This window comes from Camelina sativa, chromosome 9 (assembly GCF_000633955.1).
Source record: "Camelina sativa cultivar DH55 chromosome 9, Cs, whole genome shotgun sequence".
NCBI lineage: Eukaryota > Viridiplantae > Streptophyta > Magnoliopsida > Brassicales > Brassicaceae > Camelina > Camelina sativa.
The window spans coordinates 18,600,027-18,613,444 of NC_025693.1; the positions used below are offsets into that span (position 1 = coordinate 18,600,027).

At 37.1% G+C, this 13,418-nt stretch overlaps 2 protein-coding genes across 2 annotated transcripts in view; one reads left to right on the forward strand and one right to left on the reverse strand.

The window, feature by feature from the left end:
- LOC104711320 (probable serine/threonine-protein kinase WNK3) lies at positions 8,526-11,739 on the reverse strand. The gene is made up of 8 exons (XM_010428012.2): positions 11,485-11,739; positions 11,365-11,402; positions 11,048-11,275; positions 10,725-10,948; positions 10,491-10,648; positions 10,227-10,395; positions 9,207-9,332; positions 8,526-9,109 (listed from the first exon to the last, which is right to left on the reverse strand). Exons 1-8 carry the CDS (start codon positions 11,551-11,553, stop codon positions 8,574-8,576), a joined length of 1,548 nt encoding a protein of 515 aa, XP_010426314.1. The 5' UTR covers positions 11,554-11,739; the 3' UTR covers positions 8,526-8,573.
- LOC104715411 (cytochrome P450 71A26-like) overlaps positions 12,567-13,418 on the forward strand; it is a 2,158-nt gene continuing 1,306 nt past the window's right edge. Inside the window, exon 1 of the mRNA XM_010432819.2 lies at positions 12,567-13,414. Within this exon, the coding sequence (XP_010431121.1) occupies positions 12,693-13,414 (722 nt within the window). The 5' untranslated portion in view covers positions 12,567-12,692. The remainder of the gene's footprint in view (positions 13,415-13,418) is intronic.

Below are 13,418 nucleotides of genomic sequence, written 5' to 3' on the forward strand. Positions count from 1 at the left end.
TAAATATAATATTGTAGGGGTTGGAGCATTTTTCCGGGACTTATGCTCGAGAACTTTGCAAACAAGTCGACTTCAAATTCTAAAACAGAACATTGTTTTAATCCTCTGCAATTTGGAAAAGATATTTCCACCATCCTTTTTTGATGTGATGGAGCACCTGCCTATACATCTTCCCTACGAAGCTGAATTGGGAGGCCCTGTCCAATATAGGTGGATGTATCCTTTTGAAAGGTTTTTCAAAAAATTGAAAGGAAAAGCAAAGAACAAAAGATATGCGGCTGGATCAATTGTTGAATCATATATCAATGACGAGATTGCTTATTTCTCTGAGCACTACTTTGCTGCGAATATACGAACAAAATCAAGGTGAGCAATTAAGAGAATTTTTTTATGTGATATTTAATTTAATAGTCATACTAATTACTTTTTAATTATTTGGTCAGATTAACAAGATTTGATGAAGGTGAAGCGTTTGAATATCATGTCCCTGGAGTACCTTCTATATTTACTCAAGTTGGCCGTCCAAGTGGAGAAATGAATGAAATATGGCTTTCACGTGATGACTATCGTTGCGCACACGCATATGTTTTACGGAATTGTGACTATTTTCAGCCAATTGAGAGGTATATAATTAGTTACATATCACAAACTAGTTACATTTTTAGATATCTATTTCCACTATATTTTCTCATATACATACATTGGTGATCTTATCTTTCTATATAGTATGTTCGAGGATTATATTTCGGCAAAATATCCAGGACTGACCGAGAAAGAACTCTCCGCGAAAAGAGCTGACGAATATCATTCTTGGGTTAAAGAATATGTATGTTAAACCATTTTTCATGATATACATATTGTACTTATTGTTATTATTTAACATAGCAAGACTATATATATATATATATGAAGGTTAGTTATTGGAACGCCTCAAATCCGTTTCCTACTTGGGTTCAAGAAATTGTGCATGGACCTTTGAACAAGGCTAAAACATGGCCAATGTATTTTACAAGAGGTTATTTGTTTCATACAGAGAACCACGGTGCTGGACGAAAGACATGTAATTATGGGGTCTCTGTTAAAGGTGAAAATTATGCGGATGCATCTGACGCTGCAGATTTCTATGGAACAATAACTGATATCATAGAACTTGAATATGAGGGGATGCTTGGGTTGAACATCACACTATTTAAGTGCAAGTGGTATGACCCTGTAATTGGTAGAAGCACTCGGAGAAGTAATGGTGGCGTTGTAGACGTTCTTTCAACCAGAAAGTACAATAAAAACGAACCATTTATTCTAGGTAAGTATTTAAACGAATAATTATTTATTGTCATCATCACATTTATATATAATGTGTAACTTTTACATGTTGATTGCAAAACAGCATCCCAAGCCTCACAGGTTTGTTATATTCCGTACCCATACGTTAAGAAACCGAAGCATTTATGGCTCAATGTTCTAAAGGTGAATCCGAGGGGAAACATTGATGGAGAACCGAGTCTTTTGCAAACAGAAAATGATGATGCTGTATTGATGACCACAATTGAAGATGTCATAGTAGACAATTTGGAAAGGAGAGAACCAATAAACATTGACTACGATGTTGCAGACGCGGAACCTGAAGATGAATTTATGTGTAATTTATCGTCTTCGGAAGATGATGAAGAAGACGACGAAGAACCCTGAAGTCATTTTGGTGCTTTAAGATATGTAAAATAAATTATGTATTTTAATAAAATCTAATGGTTATTTTAATAAACATTTGGAAGGCCTTGTTATTTTTTTAAAGATTATTGTTTTATACAATCAATATAACATTAATGTGTTTTAAAAAACAAAAAAAAATATATGACATTGGGGTTACTCAAACCCATGTCTGATGATTACAGTCAGAGTACATTAACCATCTAAACCAATTTCTCTTTTGTGTAAATTGATAAAACGTATCGGTTATATTGTGTAACACTTGTCTTATATTTTGGGCAAAACACATTTGGGCCAAAATATTTCGATCCGATCCATTAACTAAAAACCTAAACCTAACACTCGATCCATTAGAAAAACAAAACCTAAACCTAACACTCGATCTCTCCTTCTTCCTCACTTCCTCACTTCGTTTCTTCTAACCCTAATCGATTCGATCTCTCTTTCTTCCTCACATCCACATCAATCTTCCCCTAAACCCTAATCGATTCGATCTCTCCTTCTTCCTCACTTCCACATCAATCTTCCCCTAACCCTAATCAATTCGACCTCTCCTTCCACATCAATCTTCCCCTAACCCTAATCACTTCTTCCTCAGCTCATGTCGAATCCTGCGGTTAAGAAAATAAAAAGGAGAAAGGTTGCACCCAACCTTTCTCAGAGAGTTTCCACATCTAACCCAGCCGTTCATCTCACGCACCCATCCACAGCCGTGAATCGAACAAACCCATCCCCAGCCGTTCATCTCACCAACCCATCCACTGTCGTAAACGTCTCTCAGAGAGTCAGACCGTCTAACCCATCCACAGCCGTGAATCGAACCAATCCGCTACCACCGCAGTACAATTTCACCCCGACTTCTCGAATTCCTCCGCCATTCACACCATCGGAGGAAGAACGATTTATGCCCCAACAAGTACGACCACCGCATTTCCGGAACTTCCCACCGCCACAGAGCCTTTTCTAGAGCTCCGGCAATCGACTTCCTGATCCACCTGTTCCGTCGCCTGAGGTTCAGAACTATGATGCGAATCCACCGGAGGATCATATGCGGTCTCCAACGCATCACTCCCATGGAAGTCAACCATCTTCGCAAGGCAACAACTATGAGCCTCAACTCCAGGATGAAACGATGCAATCTCTAACCGCCCTCCTCACGATGCCTGGCCGTGAGACGTTTACCACAGTTCTATCTCCTACCCCACTAGAGAAGACGACTTGGTATGTTTTGCTTCTTTGTTTTCATAGTGTATAATTGTTTAAGTATACACAAACATAATATGTGACTCGTTTAATTAAGACAAAGCTTAAGTATGTTTTGCTTTCTAATATGACAAACAATTAGCATTCGATTATCTGAGTTAGTTAAGAACTTTGACTGAGCTTTCTAACTATCAAACTAACTACAATTTGTTTACATGTGTGTGTGGAGGTTTGATCGGGACAAAAAAGGCCAACTTGTTCGGAAGATTACCAAGATTTTTACAAACAAATTCGATGGTCCATATATTATACTTGGTCTTGTGTGCCTCCCGATAGAAAAGAGAGATACTTCATTGAGTTTGCGGTAAGAATAGAACACTGTAACCTGTTTTATACTTATGTTTATTGCTTGTTTTCACTAACAAATTCCTTCTCTCTTTGTTATGTAGAAAACTCACACCTGGGATCCATTGATAACAGGGACCGTTCAAGAACATTTCAACACCATCTGTAACCGCCGGATGAAGGGCATGGTTAGCGATGCAAGGACGGCTCGAATAAAACCAACATGGATTGAAGGTGACCTCTGGAAAGTGATGGTTGCTAATTGGGATACTGAAGAACAACAGCAAAGGAGTTCCACCTATTCCAAGTGCCGTATGTCTGACCGTAATGGTCTTGGTCCTCACATCCACTTATCAGGGCCTAAGTCATATAGGGAAATCCAAGATGATCTGGTACTAAATCATTTCTATTTTGTTAGTTTCATTTATCAACATTTCTATATTATCTAGTACTAACAATTGTTTAATTTCTAACATTGCAGGAAGAGGAGTTGGGAAGAGAGGTCAGTATGGGTGAAGTTTTTTTCAAAACACATACAAAGCCGGATGGTTCTTATGTTGATGGCAAGGCAGAGAAAATTCATCAAGCTTATCAGCAGAAGGTGCAAGAAAAGATGGCTGAGCTCGAGGCAGATTCAACTCTTTCAGATGGTACTTCACACCGTCGGGAGCTCACCACCGATGAATGTACTGCCATCTTTCTTGAGGTAAAGTAGCCTAACACTCGATCATACATTTGTTTTGCTCTTTAGCTCTTTACTTACTGTTTTTCTTTTTCTAAAAACAGTGCACTGAGAGGGATTCACGTGGAACTCCTTATGGTGTTGGAAGCCTCAAAGCTACTCTTNATTTTGTTAGTTTCATTTATCAACATTTCTATATTATCTAGTACTAACAATTGTTTAATTTCTATCTTTGCAGGAAGAGGAGTTGGGAAGAGAGGTCAGTATGGGTGAAGTTTTTTTCAAAACACATACAAAGCCGGATGGTTCTTATGTTGATGGCAAGGCAGAGAAAATTCATCAAGCTTATCAGCAGAAGGTGCAAGAAAAGATGGCTGAGCTCGAGGCAGATTCAACTCTTTCAGATGGTACTTCACACCGTCGGGAGCTCACCACCGATGAATGTACTGCCATCTTTCTTGAGGTAAAGTAGCCTAACACTCGATCATACATTTGTTTTGCTCTTTAGCTCTTTACTTACTGTTTTTCTTTTTCTAAAAACAGTGCACTAAGAGGGATTCACGTGGAACTCCTTATGGTGTTGGAAGCCTCAAAGATACTCTTGGCAAGGGCAAGGGCAAGGGCAACCAACCATCACAAACGGAAGCCTTTCTCACACTGCAAGAGCAACTGAAGGCAGCCCAACGCCAGATTGAAGTTCAGGCTGAAATCCAGGCGACTCTCAACGCTGAAGCTGCTGCTCGAGAAGAAAAAACTGCTCTCCTTGTGGCTGAGCAAACGCAAGAGTTGACAATGATGGCAAAGTTTATGCGCCACACTAATCCAGCCTACATGGAGTTTATAGCCTCTCAATCAGCTGAAGAGGACAATCTTCCATCATCAACTCCATGATCAACTCCACAACCTTGCATTTTGTTTCTCAACTCATGAACTAAGTTCTTGTATTAAGTTTGTATGTGTTATAAACTTGTTCTTTCTATGCTTTTGGTTTGATCTCTATTTTGAACTTGTGTTTGTGAAGGTTTTAATACAATTATGATTATGTTTTTGGAAGGTGTTTTCATTAGATTTTTCATTTACTAATTCAGTATTAAAGCAGGATTAAAATCAGGATTACAAAAACAATAAAAACCAGTAAATTTCATTATTTTATAAAACAAAGTAGTCGCTATATAGTCGTCATTTAGTCTGCAAATTGTCGTTAAATAGAGGGTAAATAGTCGTAGAATAAAACGACTAATTTCAGACTAAAGTATTGCAAGTTTTATTCATGTATATACGTCGTAACTTTGACGCAGATTAGTCGCTAAATTTAGCGACTAATACACGACTAATGCTACTATAATCGTTAAATTGTCGGCAAATTGTCGCAGTATTTGGTTACTAAGTGACGACAACGCAGCGACAAATTAACGACAACACTATATAGTCGTTAAATAGTCGCTAAATAACGACTATTTAACGACTATACGGATTAGCGACAAATTTTTACCTACAACAGTAATTAGTCGCTAAATAGTCGTATATAATCATTTAACGACTATTTAGCGACTATTTGCACAGTCGCCGTTGGCCTGTTTTCTTGTAGTGATATGGAAAGCAAGAAATGGCAGAGTTTTTGAGAATATAGATGAGCGGCCAGATGAGGTGATTCGGGTAGCAGAAGGCGAGGCGTTGACATGGCAGCAGGCTCAGGAGGAGAGTGAGGATGAGGCTCTTGTAGGTCACCCTCCTGACCCCTCCATTCGGTTGAGGGTGGGTGCAGCTTCACTTCCTAATGTCTTCTCAGGCTACCGCTGTTTCGTAGATGGATCTTGGAAAGCTGGTGATCCGTTTGCAGGCGCAGGATGGTACTGCACTCAGTTTTAGGATCCGGCACCACTCATGGAAGCTTCTAATTTCCGACGGAGCCTTTCCCCCTTGCATACTGAAGTCGAAGCTTTTATTTGGGCCATGCGGTGTATGATCGGGCATGACTTCCAGGATGTGGCTTTCTACTCAGACTGTTCAGACCTGGTGAAGATGGTGTCTTCGCCACACGACTGGCCGGCTTTCTCGACTTACTTTGACGATATTGAGATAGACAGAGAGGAAATTTCTTCTTTTTCTTTATCTTTTATTCCTAGAATTGCAAATGTAAAAGCGGATCGTTTGGCACGCTATGCGCGCACATCTCCGCATGATGTTATGTATGTAAACAATCTGCCATCCAATTGGCTCGTTTGAGCTAATATTTTGTTGACAAAAAAAAAACTATAAAACTACATATCCCCTATATATTAATAGAGAAACACTCTCATAAAAAAACTGATGTGTCGCGTTCACATATCTCCTTTACCAGTTTAATAAATGTTCTTACATCTTATTATTATTTACATAAATATGTCATTGACATATATAAGACAATGTTCTTTAATTACTATTAGTTTTAAAAAATGAAAGATTTAATAAACAATTAAAATCCAGAAATATATTTAATTAGCAATTTCATAATATATTTAATTATTATAAGTAAATTACATTTTACATATAATAAAAAAAGTATTCATTTAGTTACCACTATTATACATTTTCTCATTGCATTTTTAAACTTAGAATTAGTTTAAATTAAATTGATTAATCTAAAAAATATTATTTTATCTATTTAATAGCATAGTGATGTAGATAATAATGTGAAAGATAAAATATGTAATTTTTAGAAACACAAAAAGACATCAAAACTTTCTACACCACCTTAAAAAAAATTTCAAGTTCAAATATTTTACGGGGAAACGTATTAAACAGAAAATAAACTAAAATTTGAATAAACAAAAAAATGTACTTATATATTTTGTTTTACACAAACGAATCTTGAATCTGAAATAATTATTTTACTCATAATATTTTATTTAAATCGATTTATCCCGCACTTAGTGCGGGTTGGTATCTAGTCCTTTTTATTTTGTCTACATTATATGTATTTGATATGTAGAATATGATTGTTGAATAAATTATTTATATGTCCTGATAGGTATAATATAGGGAAAAATGTCATTAAAATCCTCAAGTCTACATTTCCGTTGATTTAAATCCCGAACTCTGCATTTGGAGGAAAAAAACACCAATTATTTGTTGACTTCCAAATAAATCGCAAACTCTCGCTAACCTAGCTTTTTGAGGCACAACATTAAGTGGTCAAACGGAGAAATTAAACAGGGTTAATTATCTGTTAATGAGATCCGTTAATAGCAAAATGACGCTGTTTATAACACCCTAAAACCCCCAAATTAAGAAATCGATTCTCAATTTCCCCAATTCACAAACCCTAATCGATCTCAATTTATCTTTTCTTCTTTAATTTCTCTTTTCTTCTTCGGTTTCTCTCTTCTTCTTCGAGTTGACGAGATGAGTTCTAGCTCAAAGAAATCGGTGGTAGCTTTGTTCGACCGTGGAGTGCCATTGAAGTGTGTTTGTGGAGCCGGTTTAACGATCTTTACATCGAGAACTGAAGAGAATCATGGTCGACCGTTCTTCCGGCGTATAACAAAAAGAGAGCTGGAATCTTCTCGTCATCGAAGATATCATGTTCGATTACGGTTAGATCGATTAGGGTTTGTGAATTGGGAAAATTGAGAATCGATTTCTCAATTTGGGGGGTTTTAGGGTGTTATAAACAGCGTCGTTTTGCTATTAATGGATCTCGTTAACAGATAATTAACTCCGTTTAATTTCTCCGTTTGACCACTTAACGCTGTGCCTCAAAAGGCTAAGTCAACGAGAGTTTGTGATTTATTTGGAAGTCAACAAATAATTGGTGTTTTTTCCCTCCAATAGCAGAATTGGAGCTTTAAATCAACGAAAATGTAGACTTGGAGATTTTAATGACATTTTTTTTTTGTGTGAATGTAAAATTGTATTCAACAAAAAGACTATGTTACAATAAATGCATCTTCAAGCTGAAAGTTTAGAAAGTGGTGCTAGAAAATCAAAAACAAAGATAAGTCGTGTCGTGTGTAGTCCACATATCTCGATTTAGGTTTATTTATCTAAGAAAGAAACCCTAGTATATATCTTGAGGCATAAGCTAATTAACCATAATATGAACCGTTCTATTCTATGTCTTCTTATTCTAAGGTGATAAAAGGAGAGCATGGACCATAAGAGAAACATTTGAGTCTATGACAGACGAGTCAGGTTCACAAGAGTCAGATGAGCACTAGTCTGGTTCAGAAGAATCGACTCTTCTGAACTAGATGATATTACCACCTTCTTCTTCACTATTAGAAAAAAAAATTATTTGACAACTATTAGATTTTTCAACAAATAGTTTCCTTTAACCTTCACAATCTCGTTACACATGACCTTTAGTACAACACTATATTACAAAACCAAAATAATAATCTTGATGAGAGTATGTAATGTTACAACAAACGAACTAACATAGTAAGTTATCACAATCTTTGAGTTGTAATCTTACCAAAGCCTCTTCACATACCTCAGGAGGAAACTCTTTCAAAAACTCAGAAACTATACGTTCTTGATCTCTTTGCATCTCTTCAATCTCCTCTCTCTGTTTCCTCAACAGAGTCTCAAGTTTCTCTACTATAAAACCAAAATAATAATCTTGATGAGAGTATGTAATGTTACAACAAACGAACTAACATAGTAAGTTATCACAATCTTTGAGTTGTAATCTTACCAAAGCCTCTTCACATACCTCAGGAGGAAACTCTTTCAAAAACTCAGAAACTATACGTTCTTGATCTCTTTGCATCTCTTCAATCTCCTCTCTCTGTTTCCTCAACAGAGTCTCAAGTTTCTCTACTATAACCCCAACATCTTGATTGATCGGTCCTTGTGATAACAAAGAAAGCTTAGAATTAGATCGTGGCGCGAAGGGCGAACGTGAATCTCCAGCTCCTGCTTTAGGAGAGGACCAGAATTTTCTCCCTGAAGGGAATCTGTCTAGATGCAGCGGAGAAGACAAACACTTGTGTAACGCTGAATCATCTCCGTTAAGACGAGAAGGAGTCCAGTCGGGGATGTGTGAATGTATCTCTAAATCGATCATTTTAGCGATCGTTGAGATGTCTTGATCATCGGTTAAGTCTAGTTCTTCGACCATTTCGATGGCGACTGAGAAAGATGTGTCTGTCTCTATGTTAAATGGGAAGTGGATATTGCGGATTTGACCTGTTTTAATAATTTTATAATTATGTCAAAACAAGATTCAATATATGAAGATAATATGAAGGTTTTAGATTTTAGTCAAAGCAAAAAAGAATTGAACCTTTGGAATCTGTGATTCGTAGTTTTAGGAAGATTGTGTTGAGGTCTTTACGTTGGCCTTCTACAGTTAAACCTACCGTAGAATCTAAGACATCATCTTCAATTCCTCTTCCATTGCAGCCATTTTCTGCATTGAGTTAAAGGTAGTAGTGTGAGTTAATTTCGTATTAGAAATCTCATATATATCAATAGAAATCATATGATCACACAGTTTCCAAAATACCAAAAATACTGTTACCTTTGTGATGAGAGCTGACGTTTTCGTTTTTGTCCTTGTAGCATTTTAGAAAAGGGTCATCAAGTAGTTCCTTGGCAGACAAGCGTTCGGAGACCTTGGCGATACATTTCTCAATGAATGCTCTCACTTGCGGATTAGTCACATTCAAAAGTGATGCTGGCTTGATTCCCTACGAAGGATTGAGAAAAAAATGGATCAACTATATGACAAAAATATCATATTCATTGATTGGACATAAGATGGAGAAATTAAAAGATCACTTACCGATGTAACTTTCCTATAAATCTGAGCAGCATTTGTACATTCGGAATACGGGTACTCGAAAGTTACCAGCTCGAGCAAACACATTCCAAACGCATATATATCAACTAGTACATTATAGTCCTCTTCATAGAGTTCCGGTGCCATAAATTCAGGTGTTCCTAAACAATTTCAAACACACAATTATAGTTTCACACAAGCATGGTTGTCTTTATAGATCAAGCTTAAAGAACTCACCAATGACGCTATGAGCTGAGCGAGCGCGGTGAAGAATGGCGGCTAGACCGAGATCACCAATTTTGACCTCACCTTGGTTGCCATTAATGAATNCTTTACGTTGGCCTTCTACAGTTAAACCTACCGTAGAATCTAAGACATCATCTTCAATTCCTCTTCCATTGCAGCCATTTTCTGCATTGAGTTAAAGGTAGTAGTGTGAGTTAATTTCGTATTAGAAATCTCATATATATCAATAGAAATCATATGATCACACAGTTTCCAAAATACCAAAAATACTGTTACCTTTGTGATGAGAGCTGACGTTTTCGTTTTTGTCCTTGTAGCATTTTAGAAAAGGGTCATCAAGTAGTTCCTTGGCAGACAAGCGTTCGGAGACCTTGGCGATACATTTCTCAATGAATGCTCTCACTTGCGGATTAGTCACATTCAAAAGTGATGCTGGCTTGATTCCCTACGAAGGATTGAGAAAAAAATGGATCAACTATATGACAAAAATATCATATTCATTGATTGGACATAAGATGGAGAAATTAAAAGATCACTTACCGATGTAACTTTCCTATAAATCTGAGCAGCATTTGTACATTCGGAATACGGGTACTCGAAAGTTACCAGCTCGAGCAAACACATTCCAAACGCATATATATCAACTAGTACATTATAGTCCTCTTCATAGAGTTCCGGTGCCATAAATTCAGGTGTTCCTAAACAATTTCAAACACACAATTATAGTTTCACACAAGCATGGTTGTCTTTATAGATCAAGCTTAAAGAACTCACCAATGACGCTATGAGCTGAGCGAGCGCGGTGAAGAATGGCGGCTAGACCGAGATCACCAATTTTGACCTCACCTTGGTTGCCATTAATGAATATGTTATCACATTTAAGATCTCTATGGATCACAGGAGGATCATGACTATGAAGATAAACAAGCCCTTCTAATATCTGCCTTGACCATTTCTTCAATGCTCTTAGATCAACACACTTATGCTTCTTCCGGTACCTATAAAATAACTCAAAACATTCGAGTGGATCCACAAAAGGGTTTGTAAAACATGAAAATAATCAATAGAAAAAAAAAGAATGAGAGAGGAAATCTGACTGTCTAAGATTTCCGGAGGTGAAGACTTCGGTGATGAGATTGATGGTCATGTGTTGGTGATCGATCCAAGAAGTGTAGAATTTGATGATGCTTTTGTGTTTAAGGGTTTTGAGCAAGTGAACTTCAGAGTAAAGACGATCTAAATTCTCTGAGTTAGAGAGTCTATCGTCTAACTTAACTTGGTTCCAAGCAACTTCGATCCCTTCAAGTTGGTCAAATGCTCTGTATCTGAATAATTCTCAAATCAAAGAAAAAGTTTTTGTCTGTGAATCTTTTCATGTAATAACAAAGAACACAGATCTATGAAAAAAGGATACACTTGTTTGAATGCTCCTTTGCCTAGAACTTCTTTATACTGAAAAAAAATGAGAAACAAAAACGATTAGAATAGGAAGATTATTTACTTTGATAATATATGAAATGAAAGAAGAACAAACCCGGCCATAGCGACCAGTGGGATCGACTTCGACGAATTCTTCCTCGGAGTTTTTATCGTCTTCTCGCATTTTTCTTGGTTACTTGCAAGTGAAAACAGAGGATTTCTTGAGAAAAGAGAGACAACTTTAGTCAAAAGTATATTAAAGCAGTTTCTGTGAACTATTAGTATTAGCTGTTCTTTTGTATGTGTATTAAATGATGAATTAGATGTTGTTGGTTGAATTTTTAATATTGTTGTTCTGCCATTAAAACCAATTAGGTTAAGCTTTTTACAGCTGATCATAATGCTGTAGAGTGTTTATACTCTCTCTTCTCATCTTTCTTCTAATTTGGACACTCAGATCCACAGGACAAGACCACGTGGCAAAGGTGTGGGTCGTTGCTCTTTTCGCGCCATGGATCTGGTTTTTTTATTTGATTTTCTTCTCATTTATTGTGTCATGTGAGTTCTAATCAATTATTTTGCTTACTGAGTCAACTTCATGGTGTTATTATGATGACTTATGAAATATTATATACCTTGGGCTTTTCCCCTTTCTAAGTCAGTCCTTTTGGTGACTATCCTAAACCGAAAATTATTTAAAAATGAGTTTGGTAATTACAAAATGGAGATTCGAACTATGATTAAATCCTAACTGTTTACCAATTGTAGCCCCTTTTTGTGGTAACGAATTCGATTTTACTGTGTGTGTCATTGTGTCAACACAACACTATATGTGGTAGCACTTCAGCTTCCGTGTTTTACTCGTTGTGAACTCAGTGACACGTAACCAAAAGAGTTTGCTCTTTCTCAGTCACAAATAAAAACAAAAAGGTCATAATCATTTGTTATGATCTACGTTATTTATGTTACTGTGTCTCATAATATACATATCTTAATAAGTCTAACATTTTTTAGACGTATTAGGACATTTAAAATTCATGGAGGATTGTTTGTTGAACAATCGGCACTTAGATTTGTTATGAATCCAAAAGAAGACACGTAAATCGTAAAAGCACCGAAAGAAAAATCTCGAACAAAGTAAACATATAAAGAAACCAGACGGCATGCATATGATACATCATACATACCTCCAAAAAAAAATTGAGTGGATAATACGTACTAGGCGTAGAGAACTTGGCTTGTATAGGTAAATAAGTCCAAAATATCACAAACTACAAACTCTTCACAAAAACTTTTTTTTTGAAGAACTTGAAGAATCCAGACATGCAAATGATGAGTATGATGTTTCTGCTATGGTCAGTAATCTTAATTCCCATCATATTTTTCATAAAACATAAGAGAGGGAAGAACAGCAACACACCTCCGTCGCCACCGGGACTTCCCTTGATCGGAAACCTTCATCAGCTAGGCCGCCACACTCACCGATCACTATGCTCTCTCAGCCACCGTTACGGTCCTCTCATGCTCCTTCACTTTGGCCGTGTCCCCGTTCTTATAGTATCTTCGGCTGAAGTGGCTAGAGACGTTTTGAAGACGCATGACCGTGTTTTCGCAAGCCGTCCACGTTCAAAAATATTCGAGAAGCTTCTTTACGATAGGCATGATGTGGCATCAGCTCCTTATGGAGAGTATTGGAGGCAAATGAAGAGTGTGTGCGTCCTCCATCTCTTCAGCAACAAAATGGTACGGTCCTTTCGAGAAGTGAGAGAAGAAGAGATCAGTTTGATGATGGAAAAGATCCGGAGATCGAGTTCTTTGCCGGTGAATCTAAGCAAGATCTTGATGAGTTTAACTAACGATGTGATATGTAGAGTTGCTTTGGGACGAAAATACGGCGGTGAAACAGATTTTCAGGAGTTAATGGAGAGGCTAAGCAAGCTACTTGGGACGTTTAGTATTGGAAGTTATGTACCATGGCTTTCATGGGTTGATTGGATCCACGGTTTAGATGGTCAGCTTGATAAGACGGCTAACGATCTTGATGAGTTC

Excerpts from the sequence above, each read along its gene's own strand:
- LOC104711320 (XM_010428012.2), bottom strand. The coding sequence starts at position 11,553 with ATGCGAGAAGACGATAAAAACTCCGAGGAAGAATTCGTCGAAGTCGAT. Across the intron at positions 11,403-11,484 it reads CCACTGGTCGCTATGGCCGG|TATAAAGAAGTTCTAGGCAA; the intron begins GTTTGTTCTTCT and ends ATTTTTTTTCAG. Across the intron at positions 11,276-11,364 it reads AAAGGAGCATTCAAACAAGT|ATACAGAGCATTTGACCAAC; the intron begins GTATCCTTTTTT and ends AGAATTATTCAG.